Source organism: Leishmania martiniquensis, chromosome 4, assembly GCF_017916325.1.
Source record: "Leishmania martiniquensis isolate LSCM1 chromosome 4, whole genome shotgun sequence".
Lineage (NCBI taxonomy): Eukaryota > Euglenozoa > Kinetoplastea > Trypanosomatida > Trypanosomatidae > Leishmania > Leishmania martiniquensis.
Window position 1 is genome coordinate 75422 of NC_090139.1, and position 20257 is coordinate 95678.

The 20257-nt window shown below is 63.7% G+C and overlaps 6 protein-coding genes across 6 annotated transcripts; all 6 read left to right on the top strand.

Moving 5' to 3' along the window:
- Nucleotides 1–447: 447 nt before the first annotated feature.
- Nucleotides 448–1224, top strand: LSCM1_07412 (uncharacterized protein; the record flags this gene model as incomplete). Its single annotated transcript, XM_067324782.1, has 1 exon — nt 448–1224. The coding sequence occupies one exon, from the start codon at nt 448–450 to the stop codon at nt 1222–1224; it is 777 nt and encodes a 258-aa protein (XP_067181389.1).
- Nucleotides 1225–2510: 1286 nt separating this feature from the next.
- On the top strand, nt 2511–3386 carry LSCM1_07413 (uncharacterized protein; the record flags this gene model as incomplete). The annotated part of the gene is made up of 1 exon (XM_067324783.1): nt 2511–3386. One exon carries the CDS (start codon nt 2511–2513, stop codon nt 3384–3386), a length of 876 nt encoding a protein of 291 aa, XP_067181390.1.
- A 1660-nt stretch (nt 3387–5046) lies between these two features.
- LSCM1_07414 (uncharacterized protein) lies at nt 5047–9471 on the top strand (the record flags this gene model as incomplete). The annotated part of the gene is made up of 1 exon (XM_067324784.1): nt 5047–9471. The coding sequence occupies one exon, from the start codon at nt 5047–5049 to the stop codon at nt 9469–9471; it is 4425 nt and encodes a 1474-aa protein (XP_067181391.1).
- A 483-nt stretch (nt 9472–9954) lies between these two features.
- LSCM1_07415 (uncharacterized protein) lies at nt 9955–10746 on the top strand (the record flags this gene model as incomplete). Its single annotated transcript, XM_067324785.1, has 1 exon — nt 9955–10746. The coding sequence occupies one exon, from the start codon at nt 9955–9957 to the stop codon at nt 10744–10746; it is 792 nt and encodes a 263-aa protein (XP_067181392.1).
- Nucleotides 10747–11429: 683 nt separating this feature from the next.
- LSCM1_07416 (uncharacterized protein) lies at nt 11430–12872 on the top strand (the record flags this gene model as incomplete). The annotated part of the gene is made up of 1 exon (XM_067324786.1): nt 11430–12872. The coding sequence occupies one exon, from the start codon at nt 11430–11432 to the stop codon at nt 12870–12872; it is 1443 nt and encodes a 480-aa protein (XP_067181393.1).
- Nucleotides 12873–13804: 932 nt separating this feature from the next.
- LSCM1_07417 (uncharacterized protein) lies at nt 13805–19807 on the top strand (the record flags this gene model as incomplete). Its single annotated transcript, XM_067324787.1, has 1 exon — nt 13805–19807. One exon carries the CDS (start codon nt 13805–13807, stop codon nt 19805–19807), a length of 6003 nt encoding a protein of 2000 aa, XP_067181394.1.
- Between the last annotated feature and the right edge of the window lie 450 nt (nt 19808–20257).

Sequence of the window (20257 nt, forward strand, 5' to 3'; positions counted from 1 at the left end):
CAAGATCCCTCGTTGATACTTGAGGCTGTCAGAGGGGCCGGTCGACTCCTCTCCCACGATGTGTGGATGCGTCTCTGTGCCTATGCCCAAGAGGGGGAGTGAAGCGGGAGCCAGATGCGCATGCGCACCTCGTCCGCTCACCGTGCTCCAGCACCTCCGAGCCTCTTCCTCATCCCATCTCTCCCTCCCTTCCCCCCTCTTCCTCTGACACACACACACACACGTGCACGTGGGCCCCTTGGCGGCAACGCGTGCACGCACAGGCGCAGCTTTCTCCGCCTTCTCATATTTCGCTCGCTTCAAGAAAATTTTTTTCTCTTCCTCATTCTCATCACAGACGTTGTCCACAGCGCCGTGTGTCTTCGTCTCCATTCGGGCCTTTGAAGTCCGGCTGGGAGAGAGAGGCGACGCGACGCGACGCGCTGCGCTGCGTGAGCCCCGTTAGCGATGGCGTCGCTAACAAATGTGGCCTTCGCCGGCTACGCGTACTACAGCACGGGCGGCGAGGGCTTCGCCTATGCCCTTAGCTCGAAAGACACAGCGTCGGTTGGATTACCGGTCGTTTACGTCAACTCCAACGCCAAGGCGGCGCACTTTTTCTCGCTTCTACTCCTCTCGGTGGGTGGTGTTCTTATGGTCGGTCTCATGTGCTTTGTTGCTGTGACGTTCTGTTGCCGGCGCAAGGTGGCGGTGCTGGAGGAGATGTACTGGAAGCTCCAATACGCCTTTGCCAACGTGAACGACACACTGATGCGTGAGGCCAGCCGCCGAGCCCCGTCTACAGCCGCCACGTCATCGGCCTCGCTCAACCAGAAGCGAGCATCTCAGCCGAATATTCGGTTAGCGGCGGGCACCCAGTCGCCGTCACAGATGATGCAACATCACGGCAGCACCGCCAGCATGACCTCGATACGTCAACCGCAGCAGATGATGGAGCCACCGCCGGCAGCACCAGTGTTCCCGGCCACGCCGCTGCCGTATGGCATGAGCGTCAATCCTTTCCACCTCCAGCCGGTGAACGCCAGCTCAGCAAGCGCGTACAACTACTCGTATAACGACAGCTGCGCACGCTCCTCCCTCTTCGCGCCACAAGCGTCCCCGGCCCCGTCCACGCCACAGCAGACGCGCGTTTCAGGTAACCTCATGGCATCGCAGTCACCACGCGCGACACCTGACCAGCCGCTGCGTCGCCGGGCGTCAAAGGTAAGCTTCATCGGTGCGTAGTCGCGTAGGAAAGCAGACACGCGTGCGTTCCCCATGTGTACGCGCCGATGCCCCTCCCCCTTCACCTTTCTCCCTCTGCGCCCTTGTCTCCACCGGCACCGCGTTGGCTGGGCTGACGTTTCGGTTGCTCGTCTCACCTACGCCCACGCGCACAGCCGTCACCTTGACGGAGATAGGGGGAAAGGGGGTACGTCGCCACTCAGATCCTCCCCAGACGTAGCGAATGGAAAAGAATTAGCGGTGCACACGAAGGAGACGCAGACATCGACCTGTGGGTGGGGGGGCCTTCTGCTCCCTTCATGCACACACACACACACGCGCACTCGCACACACAGTCCCCTGATGTCCGGTGCCCTCTCTCTCCCTCTCTCTGTCTCCCCCCTTCTCTCTACGCATCATCCACTCCCTTCGTGCACAGTGTTGTCCTTTTTTCTTCTTTGTGTCTCAAGCCTTTCCCCCACACGCATGTGCCGGTGCGTGCGTGTCGGTATGTGTATTCCCTCCCCCTCCCCCTCCCTGGGCCACACGCACGCGAGCATATTATGCACCGAGTCGCCTCGCTTAGTTGTGTGCTCGTATAAGGCATAGGTGCGTTCGCCCTGCGCTCTCGTCTGTCTTCCTCTCGCGTTTGGAAGTTGTCCTCAGTGCCCTCCCTCCCTCCCTCTATCTCTCCCCATCTCGCAGCCACGCATCAGCGTCGTCCTCCGCCCCTGCACACATTGGAGAAGAGGGGGGAAGAGGTGGTGAACAGGAAGCCGAAGGGCCGCAGCAGAAGTTATGAAGGCGTGTGTGTGTGTGGGCCTCTTCTTCCTTCGGACCGCTCCCCACCCCACCCACCCACCCACAAGCGCACACGCGCATGCAACTCTGCATGATGGCGTACTCGTCGGTCTTAGGGTGCAACCTTCAGAAGGCGGCTACACGAGCGCCCTTGCGCCCGCCCCACGCTCCCTACTTCTGCCCTGCACTGCCGCTCGCTCACACACACATACACTCTGCCTTCGCCGTCCAAACCACTCCCCGTCTCTCCGCCCTCTACGAAGCTCCTCCTCAGCATCTCTCCAACAGCCATCACAACAACTATTTCTCTTTCGGGGCTCTGACGCGGTATATCCGGCACTCCCCGCTCACACACGCACACACACACATACACGTTTAGTCGTGCGCGTGTGATTTGCTGTTCGTGTACGTGCGTGTGTGTTCAGTGAGAACGAGCTGCACCTGTCAGCAAATTCTTTCTTGACAGTATCGGATAAGAGACGCATCAACAGCAGAGGCAGCCAGCGATGCAGAACCAGTATGTTGAGCTTATCCCGCTGACCTACAGCGGGGCCGTTCCAGCGCCTGCGCCGGCGTGCACAGACCCAACGCCTGACGAGCAGCACCGCCAGGCTGTTGCCCAGAAGAAGGAGAAGCTGAGCAGGAAGGAGGAGCGACAGCAGCATGTCTCCGGCGGCTCTGGCGAAATGTTCGCCAGCTTTAAAAAGGCCGTCTCGCAGGCAGTCATATCCATCGAGAAAGGCGCCACAGACGTGTCGACCCGAACGGAGGCGCAGATGCGGCAGCTCGAGTACCAGCACGACTGTGACCGCTTTCGTCTACACTTCTATGAGCTCGCGGAGCAGGGAGAAGTGCTGCTGGCTGACTACCGCTGCTGCGCGATGCACGGCGGCAACTCGGTCAGCGGTCACCTCCAAATCACACGTCATTACCTGTGCTTCTTCGCGGAGACCTCCTCGAGCATCGCCAAGACGACGGAAGCCGTCATGGGCGCCTTCGCGGCAGCCCGACAAGCGGCCAGCGCCAATGCAAGCGCCCCTGCCAACGTTGAGCGGCGGCAGCGTCTTCTTGGGATTAGGCAGATTATCTCTCTCGCCGAAATCGCTTCTATTCAACCTTCTGTGGTGCTCGAGACTGTGGATGGCTACGCGCCCTTCTTCCTGCAGCTTCCCGCATCGACGGTGCGCGCTACAGCGCTGCAGGTGTACACAACGAAGGACAACAAGCTCTACCAGTTCATGAAATTCGAGTCGCTCATCTCCCGCGCGTCCGGAGCGCTCTCTGAGTGCAAGGGCACCGCGCTCGAGTGCGCGTACAACTACCTCGATCACGCATGGCGTGAGGCGGTGAGGGTGCCGCTGAGTGGTGTTGAGTACGCTTAGTGTTCCGTCTCATCGCGTACAACCTTGGCTTCCTTTACCGTGAGACAGAGCCTGAAAGAGCGGTCGACTGCCTCGAGGCCGCAGCAGAGGTCGCGGTAGAGGAAGTGCGAAAGAAGCGGCACCGCACGGCTGCTACCGGAGACAGGCGTGGGGACCGCGAAAGCAGCCTGGACAGGGTGAGGGAGGCAGGGCGCGGGGGGGTGAGAAGAAGTCTGCGGGGCTCCGCTCGAGTCCCGATGCTGACGAACGGTTTTCCCTTCCCGCGCACATCTTCTCGCAATCCACCGCCGCCGCCACCCCTCTCCTTTCGTTCTTCGTGGGGCGTGTGGAGTGTCACACTGGGTGTGCGCACGGGTCTCTCTCTCTGTGTGTGTGTAACGGGGGAGAGGAGGAGGGGGAGGAGGAGGCAGTGCAGCCGGCCGCTCCCTCACCCCTCTTTCCGTCACGTCACGGCCGGCCGAGTCTTTTGTCTCGTTGGAAAGGCCGTCGCTTTTGGCGCCTGCTGCTGTGGCGGATCGGACTCACCCGCACTCGCACGCATGCTGCGCCGCGCCGCCTATTACCCAGGCAGACAGGTGCGCATCTCTGTACACTATTACCTGAGGCGTGTTGTCGACAGTGAAGGCGAGCGACGAACACTCACTGAATCGCGATTGCGCTCTCTTCTTCTTTCCCCTCCCCCTCCCCCTCTCTCCCCCCATCCCTCTCTCCAGCGCGTACTTGGGAGTGTCCGTGCCGTCAGAGGGGGTCCCGCCCACCCCGACCTCCTTCGTCTCCTCATCTGCGATGGCGCAAGGAGCGGCGCCCGCAACCCTCGCCAACGCGCTGGCGTACCGGACCTGCGCATGCGTCTACAGGCACATCGATGTGCTCTTGTATACGCGTCGCACACGACGCCTGCCAGTGTATGTTGCCTCGGGGGCATTCACTCGCGCACTCCCTCTCGCCTCTCGCCCTTCTGGGGTGTGTGTAGAAAGAAGCATCTGGCGTGTCGGCGTGCATTCATACTCGGCACACACACACACACACGCACACGCACAGCACACTCAGAGGGCGAGAAGGCGGAAGGGGTATTCAGACTCACGCGCACGCTGCAATCATCTCGAAAGAAAAAAGGCTGCCTTGTGGTCTACCTGCGCACGCATGCATCTCCTGCCCTCCACTCCTCTTGGCCACCTCATTTCCGCCGCGCGCTCGATTGGACGTGGAGGTGTGCATCGTCCCCACGCCCACTTCCTTTCTCGCGCGCCGAGCGGCTGGCCCGAAGAGGCCTTTGCGGGATGTGGAGAAGCGACAGTCAGACCGGAAGTGAGGGGGCCGCCACGCCCTCATACCCATCGTGGTGTATCCGCTTAACATGACTCGCCGCTCCCCCTCTCCTTCCCCCTCCCCAGGCACTCAAGGCTGGCATCGTACACCTCTCTCCTCATGCGCCAACATCTCAGCTCTCACGTCTTGGTGGGCGCAACAGAGTGGAGAACATACAGTCAGGCACGCGCGCGCATAGGCGTACGTGTCTCTGCACGAGCGCCTCCGTACCCCTCTCTCCGTTCTCCTCTTGCCCTCATCTAGTGACACACGTACCCACGCCACACTGGCTGCTCCCACGCGCGCAGCTCACTTAGCAGCTGCGGTCGTCGCTCCGTCATCGCTTGATGCAATGACAGTGTCCCGGTGCCTGAAATACGCTGGGTGCAGAGCAGCAGCATCGCCGTTGTGGGCACTGCAGCCGCGGCGTATCTCTTCTGTGCATGGTGACCGGCATTCTCAAGCGGCGTCCTACGGTGCATCACAGCGCCTCGCCGGCCACGCATCGAATAGCGATGGTCGTAGACCCGCTACAGGTCGGTCGAATGCGCTGCAGCGTGCTTCGACTGAGGAAACCCGCTTATCTGCCAGCCCACATCGTATTGGCTACGGCCACGCCACCGATCGTGCGAGGAGGCGCAGTCAGCTCGAAGATGCGATCCGTGCGGCGCAGGCATTTCGCAGATGGTGTGCACTGCATGCGCCATCCGCGCAGGCGGTAGCGCAGACACCGGTGTCGGCCACCGCAGCACTGCGGCCTGGTGTGTTCTCTCCCTCCCATGCTGGGGCGCTGCATCGTCTCGGTAGTGGTAGTGGTAGTGTCGCGACGCTTGCGGACATCGGATATGAAGAGCGTGCTGACAGCTGCAGCAAAGGGCACCATCTCGACTCGAGCCCACGGACGGCACCAACCACAAGCTCTCCCCTCACGGTGGGTGGTGCGATCCCGCTGACGGAGCGCCGCATGCTGGAGCACTACGCGACCCTCCTGCATGGCGTACGCGCAGCAGCCGCGCGGGTCGCCACGTGGGATTACCACCGCTTGTACGCCACGGTGGTGGAGGAACTGCTGACAGCGTCCGCGCCTCTTGGTGGAAGTGGTGCTATTTCAGTGCCGCGTTCGGTGATGTGGCAAGATGCTGCAGCATCCTCACACCGTGGAGAAAGCGAAGACGCTACGGCGCAGGCTGAGCGTCACCTCGCTGAGTGGGCCTCGTCATGGTACAAGGAGCTTCAGCAGTGGCACTCGCGGCACAGCGCGCATACCGCAGCCGTGAGTGACGCCATGGACGCTGAGCAGCCACTGCTCCACGGCGAGCTCTGGCAGGACGAGCTTGACGGTCGAGAGGGTGTGGTAGAGGCACGGGCGGAGGACAAGTCGATGGGAGCGCTGTTGCTGCAGGGTGAGTGGCGGACTGCCATCGACCACCTTCCAGCATCTGACGTGGCGCAGCCCTCGCCTGTCTTCGGGACACCGGCGGAGCTGCACGGCACATCCTCCGTCGCCCCCAAGCGGCCGTCCGTGGCGGAACTCTTCTCCTCGGCGTCGGTGCTACGCCGACACCGCGTGCGGTGGCGACCGCCACCGCACCGACGATCTGTGACGCCGTCCGGCGGGGCGCTTCGGTCGCTGCCGCGGCGGCTTGCCCTTGCCCCCGTTACGCCAGCAGAGATGCGCTTGCTTCTACATCCGCCGTCGCCTGGCCTCCGCGTGCTGCAGCGCTCCTTAGCTGCGGAAGAGCAGCAAAGCAGCTGCCGGGAGAGGTCTCCAGGGGATGGGGTGACGGCGTCACCGTCGCTGCGTTTGGAGGCGGCTGCGGCTGCAGAGGTAGCGGCCGGCCGTGCCACAGGCGCCCCGCCGACGTGCGTGGTCCGCCTGCGGCGTCGCCTGTGGGTGCTGCAGCACCTCCCGCGCCACCTCCCAGCTTCTCTCGTCCGCTTCCAGGAACCGAGACGACCATCACAGCGCGCCAGCGGCGGCAAGGACCGAGAGGTCCCGAGTGGGGCAATGCCCCAAGCTTACCTCCTTCGCAGCAACGCGCTCGAGAAGCTGCCGTGGTACATGCTCTGTGTGCTCGGCGAGGTGCTGGAGGTGGCTGGGAAAGACAGCTTGAGAATACCGACGGTGCTGCGCAACGCGCGCACGCACATGTGCGCGGCGTTCTTCTTCAGCGTGGCTGCCGACTACGCAGCCCTGCACGATTACGTGCACACCCTTTTCCTTACCCTCGGCAGCAACATGGTCGCACGCACGGTTGCCGCTGAACAACGTGAGCGAGGACAACGTGCGAGTGACAGGGACGGTGACTCGATCGTCGCTGAAGTCGAAGGTGCCTTTGCGCAGACGGCTATCGCTCTGCTTCAGCCGCCCCCGCCGGAGGCATACGCAGCGGCCGGACTATCAACAAGCTCCTTTGCTGCATCCGCTATGGCCGTCAGCTTTCTCTCAGGCTCGTCGTCGTCGCTGACGCCGAGTGCCAGTACAGACATTACTGGCCGTCACGTGGTGCCGCCTCGCGTATTCAGCCGTCTCTGTGCCGCCGCGCAGGACTGGCGCAACTACCACCTCTCTCTCTACTGCGAAACTTTAAGCCAAATTGCGGACAGCGACGGTGTCGCGCTACGCGAGCTGATACGCGTGCTGGCAGACGAGCTGCACTCCTCGGACACACAGCGCAGTGAGGGTGGCCTGGAGGAGGATAGGTTTGTCGTGCTGGCTCCAGAAAGCGCCGCCGCCATCGTCACAGCTCTTCTGCTGCAGTGCCTCAGCCAGCTGCCCCGAGGGCCATCGCCGCCCTTGCAGACTGCAGCGCGTGCCCCTCACTCCTTCCCCAGTGCACCTCGCACCAAAGGCCCACACACAAGCGTAGGACCCAACCCGCGGGGCGCTTCCCCTTCCCACCCCCCACAGCCGCAGGTGCTCTATTTCACGGCACCACATGACAAGGCGCACGCGGTGGCTGCCTACTTCAGAGGCTTATTTCACCCCTCTTTCTTCAAGCGCGTAGTGGCGGCCACGGAGGCGGCGGCAGCAGCAGGCCTAAACGGGAAGGAGCAGCCGTTGCGTGGCGGTGACGGCGCCGTCGTGTCTGCCTTTCCCGCGACGAGTTCCCGGGCAGCAGACGAAGGGTGCGGTAGCGCATCGGTGTTGCCGTCCTTCGTTTTGCCACCGGCCGAGTGGGAACACAACGCCGCCGCGCGCCTTGTGGGCCGCACGCTGCGGCGCCTTGACCGCTACCCGACGCGCACGACGGAGGCCTTCTTCGCCCGCTACATCCGTGGTGACGATGTGGAGTGGAAGAGAGGAGGTGAGGCGGATGGCGCCGTCAAGGTCGCAGCCGCAGCCGCGTCTTCGTCGACCTCGGTCGCGCCTCCTCTCGCCGTAGACCTCTTTGTGGTGGACCTGCAAGCCGCTACGGACTACTGGTATAACCGCTACCGCCGCCCTGACCTCCACGTTCCGCCCACAGCATCGAACCCCCCACAGCCAGAGGAGCATGCATCCCCACAGACTCAGCCGTGCGCGGCCGCAGTGGCCACGCCCACAGGCGCGGCGGCCCCGTTGGCCGCGGACGTTTTGCCGGACGCCATCGTTGTGATCGCGTCCCCGCCGATGCTCCCGCACGGGCTGTACGTGGTCGACAAGCCCGCCGGCGTGAACTGCACCCTGCACGCCCACTACCCCTCCCTCGTCTACCCGTTTCTGACGTGTGCGCTGCCGTGGAGGGGGCGGGGGGCAGTCGTCTCGGATGACAGCCATGGGCATCGGGACGCTGGCGCGTCGCCGCCGCCACTGCCACTGCCACCGTCTGCTCCACCCGCCTGTGTGCCGGTTCTTCGTCAACAGGGCCTTGTAAATCGCATCGATGTCGGCACGAGTGGCGTCGTGCTCGCTGCCCGCACCGCCGCGGCGCTGCACGGCGCCGTCGACGCGATGATTCACAAGCACCATATGCGCAAGACGTACCGGGCGCTCGTCCAGCGGTGGCCTCCCTTTTCTTCGTTCAGCGCCAACACAGCGACGTGCAGCGACGACAGAGCAGCGGCGCCGCTCTTTAGCGTGTCGCCCTTCTTATCCCCGATGGCAAGCGCCGCTGTGTGCGCACCGGTCTACGCAGCTGGCGCCACAGTGGCCTCCATTCGCCGGCGTCCAGCGCCCTCATCCTTTGAGGCCGCCTCGACGCTGTCGCTGTCATTGAGCGTCCCCATCGCTCGCTCCTCCCACCCACACCTGCATCAGCAGTACGCCTCCCTGCATGCCGCTCTACAGGACCAGCGGCATGCCATCACGCGCTACCGCGTCCTCGAGTACTTTGCGTCTGCCGGGGTGGCCTACGTGCAGGTGGAGCTGCACAGCGGGCGGCGGCATCAGATACGGCAACACTTTGCGCAGCTTGGATTTCCTCTTCTTGGAGACGCGCGCTACCACGCCGGGGTGGCCGCGGGTCACTCAGGGACGACGTTCGGCATGCACCGAGCCGCGCTCCACGCCTACGCGATCGACATGCTCGTGACGGCAGAAGGTGCGGCCCAGGGGGGCGATGAGGAGGTGTCTGGCCGCGTGGTGGTGCAGGCGGCGCTGCCAGCCGACATGAATCGTGCTCTGCTTGCGCTTCGACAAGCGGAACAGAGTAAGGCGCAGCGGCGCGGCGGACGGTGCGCCCCCTCCCCTCCCAAACGATCCAAGGACGAGTCAGGCGCAGAGGGCAAAGGAGGCCGGGACGATGTGTGTGCGTGCGTCTGTGGAGGGGTGGGGAAGGGGGGGAGGGGCCAATGAGCCTCTCCGTGTGTGCGTGTGTGTGTCTCTCTCTGTGGTTTATGCCGGCCCCCGACGTCGCTCCGCCTATTGCTAATCGAGCACGTACAAGTTGAGATGGGTGCGTGCACACGCGTGCAGGCGGCCAAATTCCCTTCTTCGTCTCACTGCTCTTGAGCCTCGTCGAAGGGGTCGTGGCGCCCACGACGGCCGCCATCTGGCGCACTCTCTTCCACAGGCAACGGCATCGGCATGGCCCTCCTCTCGCTTGCGCCCTGCCACAGCCTCTTTTCCTCCATCGCGCCCACCTCTCCGCCTCGTGCACTCGTCACTCGCTGCCCCATACGCTGACGCGCACCAACAGTAACGACGCTCGTCGTAGCGAAGCAGCTCACCTACTGCCGCCGTGAGGAGTTGGCCAGCGCACCAACTCAGTCGGATACATGAATACACACCCGCACACAGACGCCGAGGCTTTTCCCTCAGTACGCATACACCGCACTCATGCACATATCATTGTCCTCCTCCCTTTCCTCCGCGTCCGCGCCGCCCCACTCGTACGCCAGGGCCAGTTATTGCCTGCAGCAAGCCCAGGCATCGAAGGCGGCGGGTAACGCTGCGCTGCAAGCCGGCAATCCACGCAGAGCCTCTTTCGAGTACAAGAAGGTGTACCTCTACCTGGCCGAATACCTGCCAGCCGATGTGGCCCAGTCCGCCTCTCCCGCTGCGCTGGGATCCGCGACTGTCGGCGGCAGCGATGCTGGCGGTAACAGCGGGCTCGTGCATATTCTGCAGCAACAGCAACGCCGAAAGCAGCCAAGGAGCGCGGCGACGGGCAGCGAGTCGCTCGCATCTCCGCCAGCTGAGGCAGCGCTGCTGAAGCTCCGGGTGGAGATGACCCAGCTGTACGCCGCCACGGTCAACAACCTCGCGCTGGCCCACATGAAACTGGGGCGTTACGAAGAGGGGGTCAAATGTGCGACTGCTGTGCTGGAGCAGCCTGCGCTACGAGCCGCTCTCGATGCAGGCGCGCAAGATTGTACCTCAGCTCGCTTCAGCGACACCCCTGCTGGCAAGGCGCTACTGCGCCGCGCCTCCTGCCACGTAAAGCTCTCCAACTGGGCACTGGCCGAGGCGGACATTCGTACGCTTACCGTGGCATCAGGTGGAGGTGCCCCGAACGATGGTAGTGACGCCCTGGATGCGGCGGTGGTGCCGTTGGCCCGAGCCGTCGCGCATGGTCGTCAGGCAGAAGCTGCGAAGGAGAAAGAAATGATGCAGCGCATGTTCGCGTAGCCGGCGGCTGGTGTCCAGAGGAAGAGGCGGCGCTCTGTCATGGCAGAAGAGGCATGAAAGCAGGAGCTACGGCAGCGATGCGCGTCAGCGCTCTACTCGCAGCTCACGTCGCTGGCCTGTCTTCTGCACACTCCAAAGAAAACAAAAATGCATCTCTCTCTCCGCCGCTTACGTTGCCGCGAGTGGCCCCCACACGCTCACGTGCGGGGGAGAGAGGAGAGGAGAGGAGGGGGGGTCACGAACGTGTGAGCGGCATCCGTACCGAACAAGCGAACGGCAGGTCCGCACTCCCGACGCAGGCACGCAGGCGTCACACGCGATGGAACAATCTGTGCTTCTATGTTCGCACATGTGTGGGGGGTGGGGGGATTCATATATCCTCTGCTACCTACGATGCTGTCCTTATCCCTACCACTGCCACCCTCCCCTCCCTCTCCCGTCCACGCATACATGCGATTCCTCGGCGTTGCCACACACACGCACACACACACACTCCTTCGCCCGTGTCCTGCACATCACATGCAGAAGAGGGCCTTTGGCGTGTCTCGCGCGCGCGTGCGTGTCTGTCTGTCTGTTTCTCCCCAGTCGGCAGCGGGCGTGGTCGGGTGGAGAGTGGCACAGCCGCACAAGCACGCACACCTTCATGGGTACAGAGGCAAGTTTGAGGTCGATACGAAGAGGAAATGCGGCGCTCTGCGCGGCGTGCAAATGTGGCGGCCCTCTACGAGTTTGTCGACGGCAACTTCCTTAACAACAAGCGGCCGGCCATCCCGGGCGGGGCGTGGCCGGTGGAGAGCTTGCGCCGCAAGAGCCTGGCCGACTTGCAGCAGATATGGCTGTCCCTGCTGAAGGAGCGCAACATGCTGAGCACCATCAAGGAGCACTACCAGCGGCACCAGGAAGAACTTGGGGCGATGCCGGCACCGTCGCGGCTGAAGATGGTGGAGAACTCAATGGAGAACCTCAAGAAAGTGGTGAAGGAGCGCGACGCGGAGGCGACAGCCGAGGCGGTGCGCATCTTCACGGAGCGCCTCGCCAAAGGCATCTACCGCTATCCACCAGGGCCACCACCACCACCTGGTGCCCACAATCCGACAAGCACGGTGAAGTTGGCACTGAGCCGCCGTGTCGACGAGGAGCGGCTGCGAGAGCTGCTGGGGCGCTTTGACGTGTTCGAGGCGCATAAGGGCATCGTGACGCTCACGATGCAGTTGCCCGAGGAGGTGCTGGCGCAGAAGCGCGACGCGGAGCAGCTGTGGCAGCAGTACGTCACGGAGCGGCGCGATGTGGAGGAGTACTACAAGTGGCCTGGCAGCGGCACCGAAAATACGGAGCCAGCAAGCGTGTACGACTACGCGGTAGTGGAGTTGGCCCCAGGGGTGTACAGTGGGCGGCCCGGCACATCGGATGCGGAGTCGAAGGGCAAGGATGGCAACGGCGCGGATGCCCACGGCGTCGTCAAGGCAGCACAGCTGCCGGTGCCGCCACCGAAAACGCAGCCCCCGCCCCCGCGCAATCCGCTCGAGCACATAAGGTACCAGCAGCGCTCTGCTCTCAGCAAGGCAATCATTCAGCTTGGCTACTTCCCCAACATCACCACTACGGCGCCGCGGTTTACTAAGGCGGCTGACGTACCGCGCCCCACACACCCGGACGAAATCGAGGGTCCGTGGGAGGTGCGCGTCACCTACGACGCAAAAGACGGGCTGGCCTACGTGCAGTCTCTCGGCCTGACGTCCATCGACGGAGCGACTGTGCTGTCGGTGGAAGAGGAGGTGCCCTCCACGCCGCAGCCGTATGCCGCCGTGGACCCGATCTATCAGGAGGCGCTCCGCCGCGAGATGGCGCAGGAGGAGACGCTCATGAAGTGGCCGAACGTGCCGGAGTGGAAGTACCAGTACGACCTCTACACCAAGAAGCACCTTGCGCAGGTGGTGCAGTACAACTACTCGAACGTGGTGGATTACGTCGATCGAGAGGTGCTGCTGACCGGCCGCTCCGTCTGGGAGTCGCCAATCGACATTGACCCCACGTGTGGCGGCATGAAGTCGGTTCCGGCACACGCCAAGAAGCCAAAGCGGTACATGACACACGGCTTAGGTGCGGTGGGGGTGACGGACATTTAAGGAAGTGTGACCCCGATAGCGCTTTGCCGCGTTTGGGTTAGGGCGATGGTTCACGGACGAGCACGTGCGTGTGCGGGTACGCGCGCACGGCTCATGAATGTGCAGAGGGCGTGGAAAGAGAGGCGGTGATGGCGAGGGGGGAGGGGAGGGGGAGGCAAAGGCATCGCCAGAAGCAACCGCGGCCCTCTCTCTCTTCCCCCCCTCTCCTCCCTCGCGCCGCTCATCCCGCGGTACTTTCAGGTGTTCTGTTGTGCAGGCAGCCTAACGTCTCAGTGACTGAAGAGACACACGAGAGGTACAACTATCAGCCCAAAGTTCAGGAACGCACAGCACATCTTACACAGGTACGCGCCCTTGTGGGGGGGGGCGCAAGACGCCTCTCCTGAGACGCTGCGAAGGTACACGCGTGCCTACAGCGGTGGTCTCCTCACTGAATAGTGAATAGGGCGCCCGGCATTGTGGCTCGGCTGCATGTCTGCACCGAGTGCCCCAGAGAATCGGGAAAACAGCCATGTGCGTGGCGCGTAACAGTTTGGGTATCTTTTTTTTCGCCTCCGTGGCGCGCCGCCAATGGGGCCGGCACGTCGACAGCGCGAGTGGCGGGTGGAAGGGGAGGTGAGGGGATGGGCCGCCGTTTGCCATACGCACTTCCGCAGCCGCTATCACCGAACTTCCCGGTCACCTGGCCCCGAACGCTCTCTCCCCAACCTTCCACTGCTCCTTCCCCGGAATCTCTGCTTGTCTGCCTCCTGACCTGTCGTTGGCGTAAACGCGCTCGCGCATACAAACGTGTATATATATATATATATTCACCAACAGAGGCACTCAGAAAGAAAGAAAAGGAGGCAAGACGTCACGGCCGCACGCACACAAGCGCAGCTCGTCCAATCGGGGTGGGTTGCCCATCATTCGTCTCCGTTGTTTCGGGCGTGATGAGTGGTCGTCTCAGCACTGAAGAGGCCATCAGCCTCGCTTCCTCCAGCAGCTGCGCTGGGCGGCAGCACCGCACCTCCACCGCATGCGCAGAGGACCACACGGACAACAGCAACAGCGGCGGCAGCCCTGCTGCAGCCTTTCGCAGTAGCAGTCGCATACTCGTCGCCCCTAGCGTGACGGGCGGCACGGAAGAGGCCTCGTCAACCGCCAGCCACCATCGAGGTGGCGCGGGCGCCTCCGCTAGCGCTGGTGGTGCTGCAGCCGGCGCGCCGTTCTTCCTGGTGACGGCCGGTGGGCCTCTCACGCCGTGGCGCCGGTCCTTCTCTCCCTCACTCTCCAATACCCCGAGCGGTGGCGGCGCGCCCATCACCTCCGTCTCCAGAAGTCGCGTTGGAAGCGTCGTGACAGCGCAGTCGCGCTTGCGATCGTCCAGTCTTTTGTACCGTCGTGCGTCCAATGTAATGTGGGGCGGTCAGGCGGCAGCCCGCGTTGGTACGGCGACAGCGAACAGCATTGGGGGCAACACCAGCAACACGCCCGCGGTTACCAATGTATATACACTGCAGCTGCCGGACGACGACGGTGGCGTTGAGATGGCTGCGGCAAAGCCGCTGCTTCTCGGCGCCCTGCGCATGCGTGAAACGTACAAGGGCGTTGACAAGGGCCTCTGCGAAACGGGCGGTGGCAGCAGTGGAAACGGGGCAGCGAACAGCCTCACCAGCGCTGCGACGTTGGCAACCGAGGCGTGCCGTACGACGCAGTCACTGCAAGGTGCCCCGCACATGTCCCAGCCCTCTTCCCTGTCGCAGCTGCCACCGCAGCAGCAGCAGCAGCCACAGACGATCCCCTCGCCACTGCCCATGACGGGCCCCACCGCCCTTCAGCAGGTGGACGGCGTCTTTTACTGGTCCGACGAAAAGACGCCGATCGCCTCGTGGGCGCAGTTCCACGCCGACGTGCTCGCGCTGGCGGCTTGCGTTCAGCACCCCTCCTGCGTTGCTGCCAGCAAGTACCGCCTGGAAGTGCTGGAGGAGAAGTATCAGCTCCACCGGCTCTACAACGCCGACGTGGAAGAGAACAGCGACCGCTACCGCCGCGGCGGGGGTCTCTTCGCGAGCGCCTGCCGCGTCGATACGTGCGTCGGTGCCTCGACCGCAATGAACGCTCAGTGGCTGGTAGAGTATATCCAACGCACCGTCGACGAGCACGGTGATGACATCGTTGGAGTGTCCGACAACACGCTGCGGGGGAGTGGGCTGGCCACGACAGGTGCCGGTGGTGGTGTGGTAGCACCGGGTGAGGAGCAGCTGACGCTGGGCCGCGTCTGCGAACTGCTCGACTTTCCCGACCCGTATCTGCTGACCGTGGAGGGGCTGGGCCTGCAGCCCTCGGTGAACCGCGCCTTGCCCTACTACGACGCGCTGGACCCGTCGCTGAACAGCAGTGGCCGCCACAGCACGGCGCTTCTGCGCCTCTTTCTCTCCACCGATCGGCCTCCGCATAAAGGGGGGTACCTGGCAGGTGCGGTACAGCCGTGCCTGATGCGCAACGAGCTGCGCACGGGCGGCGTGCAAGCGACCGAGATGGTGCTCGAGATCACGGGCGCGGTCGCCCACGAGTGGGAGAGCATAGCCGCGTGGGTGCGGACGCACGAGCTCGACAACTTCTGCAGCAACCAGTTCCAGATTACCTTCCCAGTCACTAAGTGGTGCAGCCGTGGCGGCAATACTGGAGTCCGCGACGGCGGCAGTGTCGCGAGTGGGGCGTCCTATTCCTTCGGGATGCGTGTCAGTTGCACAGACGGCGGTGAGGCGCGCGGCGGTCGCTCGATCAGCAGCCGCGGCCCCGCCGGCTCGGTGACGAGCGGGAGCGCCCCCTCTGCTGCTGCCCTCCCGCCTGGGGCAAGTCCCGATGAGGTGCTGAACTTCGACAACTACCAGCAGCTGCTCGACCACATATTTCTTCCTCTGTTCATGGCCACCCTGGCGCCTGAGGACCCGAAATACGTGGACCTCGCAACGCTGCTGCAGCACACCGGCGCTATCCTCCTGACTGGTAACGAGAGCGCGGATGTTGTGGGCAGCACCGCGGCAGCTGGTGGCGGGCGTGGGCGCGCGAGCGGTGGTGGCGCCGACGGTGGCGTCGCGCCCGCCGATGCCGGGGCGCTGCACGGGAAGGCGACGAGCACAGACACGCGGCGGCGTCCGGCTGACACGCCGTTCACGGAGCCCGTCTCTCTTGCGTACCTGTGCTATTACATCTGGGCAAACCTGTGCTCTCTAAACGCCCTGCGCCGCCGTCGTGGGCAGAACGTGCTGCAACTGCGTGTTGTGGCATCAAGCGCCACCATGCCAAACACGTCCTCAGTGCACGACGCGAGTCTGCTGCTGTTGTCGTACCTTATCGCTGACGTCGTCGTTGACGCTGTGGCGCTGGACCGGCAGCCGGTGTTGCAGTACCTGTACGGTCTTCACCAGATTGGTGTGGCCATGTGTCCTATGGCACGTAGCAGCCTCGGCACCACGAGCCTGAACGAGCACCCTGTGGCACGACTGCTGTGGCGCGGCCTGTGTGTTTCGCTCTGCACCCTCAGCCCTCTGTACTACCACTCTTCACACGAGCCCCTTTTGGAGGAGTACACGACGGCGGCAAAGGTTCACCGCCTCTCACCGACCGACATCAGCGAGATGGCATTGCACTCCGTGTGCATGTCGTCGTTCGAAGATGAGGTGAAGGCGTCGTGGGTTGGCACAGGGTTCATGCGCGACGGCTGGCGGGCAAACGCGGCCGAGCTGACCAGCGTGCCCACAGCACGACTGCAGCTACGCCACGAGTCGTGGACGGCGGAGCGGAAGCTGCTGCTCCCTCCTCCTGACTCCCCGGCAGGGTCCGTCGCTGAGGCCGGGTCGTCGTTGGAGGGTGCTCAGGGCGGGGCCCGCCGTGATGTGGCCGCAGCGCCGCGTCGCTGTGCCACGGCGTCGCCACTGGGTCGGCGCTCCAGCAACGTCCTAACAGCCTCCGGTGCACAAGCGAGCACGCTTTCGGCCGGTGGGGCAGCTGGTACGGCTCCATTGCAGGCACCGTACGCCGTGCTGGACACCGCCGTTGACTTCCCGCGCGCCACCCTTATGGGGCCCTTCGATCACGACATCCAAAATGCCCAACTCGTGCAGGCACTGCACCGAGCCCTGGATCTGCGCCACCAATACTGCTCGCTGCCGTTGCTGCCCCAGCCTTCCTCGGACGCTGTCGCCGCCGCTGGCGATGGTGCGAGCGTCAGCGATGTGAAAGCCGCCTGGCTGGCAGCTCTGATACGCGACCCGCAAGCGGTGCTGCCGCACCCGACGCAGTCGATGATGTGGGCCTTTAAGAAGATCGTGCCGTCGTCGTCGCATCACGATGAAATGGGCGGGAGGCACATATCTGCCGCCACGAGCGCCTCCCCGACCGCGCTCGGCGCCGACTCGTGCCTGCAGTTCGACGAGGACGAGTGGAAGTATAAGACAGTGGAGGGCATCATTGTGCCGCATGAGGTGCACCAGATTCCGCGCCTGCCGCAGGACATGTATCACTACACGGACTTCTGCAACCATGTCGAGGAGATACGCCACCTCATCGATCACATCCGTGTCCGCGACTTCGCGCTTCGACGTCTGCAGCTGTTGGAGCACCGCTTCAAACTGCACGCAGCGGTGAATCACAGCCGCGAGCTCGGGAGCACGGCGGCGCGCGCGTCGCATAACCGCGACTTTTATCAGTCAACCAAGGTGGACAACAACATTCGCATGGAGACGGGCATGACGGCGCGTCAGCTGCTCGCCTTCATCGTGGAAAAGACGACGCACAACGGCGACGACATTGTGTCGCACCCCAAAGGCAAGGAACCGCAGACTCTGCGCCAGCTGCTTTCGGAGCTGCACATCTCGGCGAACTCGCTGACGGTGGACGACTTGAACGTGCAGGCAGGCGCAACGTCAAGCGACGGCGGTGCACCGCACAACCCGTTCGCGCCAGAGGCGCAGCGGCAGGACGAGCTGCTCACGTTGCTGCTGAAGACCGACAACCAGATGAATGGTCGCTACTTTGCGGAGCTGACGAAGCGCACCTTCGAGGAGCTGTCGCGTGATCAGCACACGTTCACGGAGAGTCGCCTGCCCATCTACGGCGCCAGTGCCGAGGAGTGGGCGCTGCTGTCGCACTGGTTCGACACGCACGGCATGTCCTCCTCGCACAATCAGTGGGTGGTGCAGGTGCCGCGCATCTACAGCTCCCTCCGCAAAGCAGACCGCGTCGCAAGCTTCGCCGAGTACCTCGAGCACGTCTTCGAGCCCCTCTGGCGCATCTCACTGCACCCAAACAGTGACCCCCGACTTTTCCACTTCGTCAATCACATTGCCGCCTTTGACTGTGTCGATGATGAGCGACGGCCGGACGTGCCGCTGCACCTGGCGATGCGCACCCCACACGAGTGGACCACGGAGGAGGAGCCGCCGTACAACTACTACCTCTATCACCTATACGCGAACCTGCGCTCTCTGAACCGCTTCCGCCAGCGACGCCGCTTCTCCGTCTTCTCTTTCCGCCCCAGCTGCGGCGAGGCCGGCAGCCTCGACCATCTCATTGGCGGCTTCCTCCTGGCGCAGAGCATCAACTATGGCGTGCGTCTCGCCGACAGCGCGCCGCTGCAATACCTCTTCTACTTGGCCCAGATTGGGGTAACACTGAGCCCGCTCAGCAACAACACAAAGCTGCACCTGAACTACCTGCAAAACCCCTTCCCCGAGCTCTTCAGGCGTGGGCTGCGCGTCTCGCTCGGCACGGATAGCCCGCTGCTCTACCACCACACGCAGGAGCCGCTGCTGGAGGAGTACTCCATTGCGTCCAAGATATGGAAGCTGAGCCCGAACGACCTCTCCGAGGTGGCGCGCAACAGCGTGCTGCTGTCGAACTTTAGTGTAAAGTTTAAGGAGGAAAGGCTGGGCGCCATGTACTTCCTGTCCAGCAGCGCCGGCAACGACGTCGCGAAGACGCACCTGTCCGACGTGCGCGTCGCGTACCGCTTCGAGGCATATCACACGGAGGTGGGCTTCCTCGAGTACATCTCCGGCCAGCACTTTCACCGCGCACTGCTGACGCTGGAGATGGAGGCGCAGTGCAAGCAGCTTTGCGGCGTCGGCACGGCTGACGGCAGCGGTGTGTCTCCGGGAGAGCACGACCGCGACGCGAAAGTCGCGCCGGCGACGTGTGGTGCCATCGCGCCACACAGCGGCAGCGACATGGCCAGCAGCGACGTTGTTGACCTCATCGACACGGCCCCGAAGGAGGCGGACCTTATGCAGCTGGAGGCGCAGCGCGCGCGCATGCAGCGGCAGCTCAAGGAGCTGACGGACGCCGTCGGCGAACTGCATCGTCAAAATCGCCTCCTAACCACGAAGCTTGCCGAGGAGAAGGAGCGCGACCAATTGGTGTCGCAGCTGCGCCGCCAGCGGGGGGTGGGTGACAAAGTTCGTGAGCTGCAAGGCATCGTGACGCAGAAAGAGGTACGCCCGCACTCAGGCGCAGCGCCAGCAGCGCATCAGCGGGCACCAGAGGACAACAAGGGCGCTGCGCACGCCAACGAGAGCAGCATTTTCTCCATGAATCATCAGCCGCCGGCACCCCCCCTCCCCTTAGGGTCGCTGCGAGCAGGCGTGGCGGCTGCAAGCGCATCATCGGCCGCGGCAGGCGCTGCAGCAGCGCCGCAGCAGCCAGCTCTTCACGCATCGGCCGACGGCGTCTTCAGTACACTCCGCAACCGCAAGAAGCTGGAGCAGGACGACGCAATGGCGCAGACGCGTCGAACGCTGGCGGACACGGAAACTATGTGGAACACCTTCTCGGTCCCAGCCAACGGGGTGCTCGAGGCGAATGGCGGCAGGGACAAGCGGCAGCCCCCGCAGCTGCCCCCGTTGGAAGCCCCCACCCCCCTCCCTGCACAGCCGTCGCCGTCACCCGTGTGACTGCGCAGGTGAGGTTCAGCATCGCTCTCTCGGTCAATGAGGAACGGACAAGAGAAACAGAGGCGGCGGCGGAATCGAGAGGGGCTACACCGGGGGAATGATAGTGGAGCGGCCCTTGGCCGTCGTCCTTTCACGCGCAGCAGTGCTGATATTACTTGTGTGCGAAGGGCGTATTGTGTGGGTGGGGGTTGGGGGGAGGGAGGGGGGCCGCAGCCGCACCTTCCCCCCTTCTTCCTGCTGTCGCTGCTGCCCCCAACCCCCCACCCCTACACACACGCACACACAAACGCACCTTCTCAGGCAAGGTCGTGTGGAGCTCACCTGAGCGGCTGCAGCGCCGTTCTCATCTCCCCTTTTCGTTGTGTTCAAAGGAATGTCCCTATCTCTGCTTCCCTTTGCCCCATCCGCTTTCCTGCCCTCTGCGGCACACATGCACGAGCCCAACCAGCA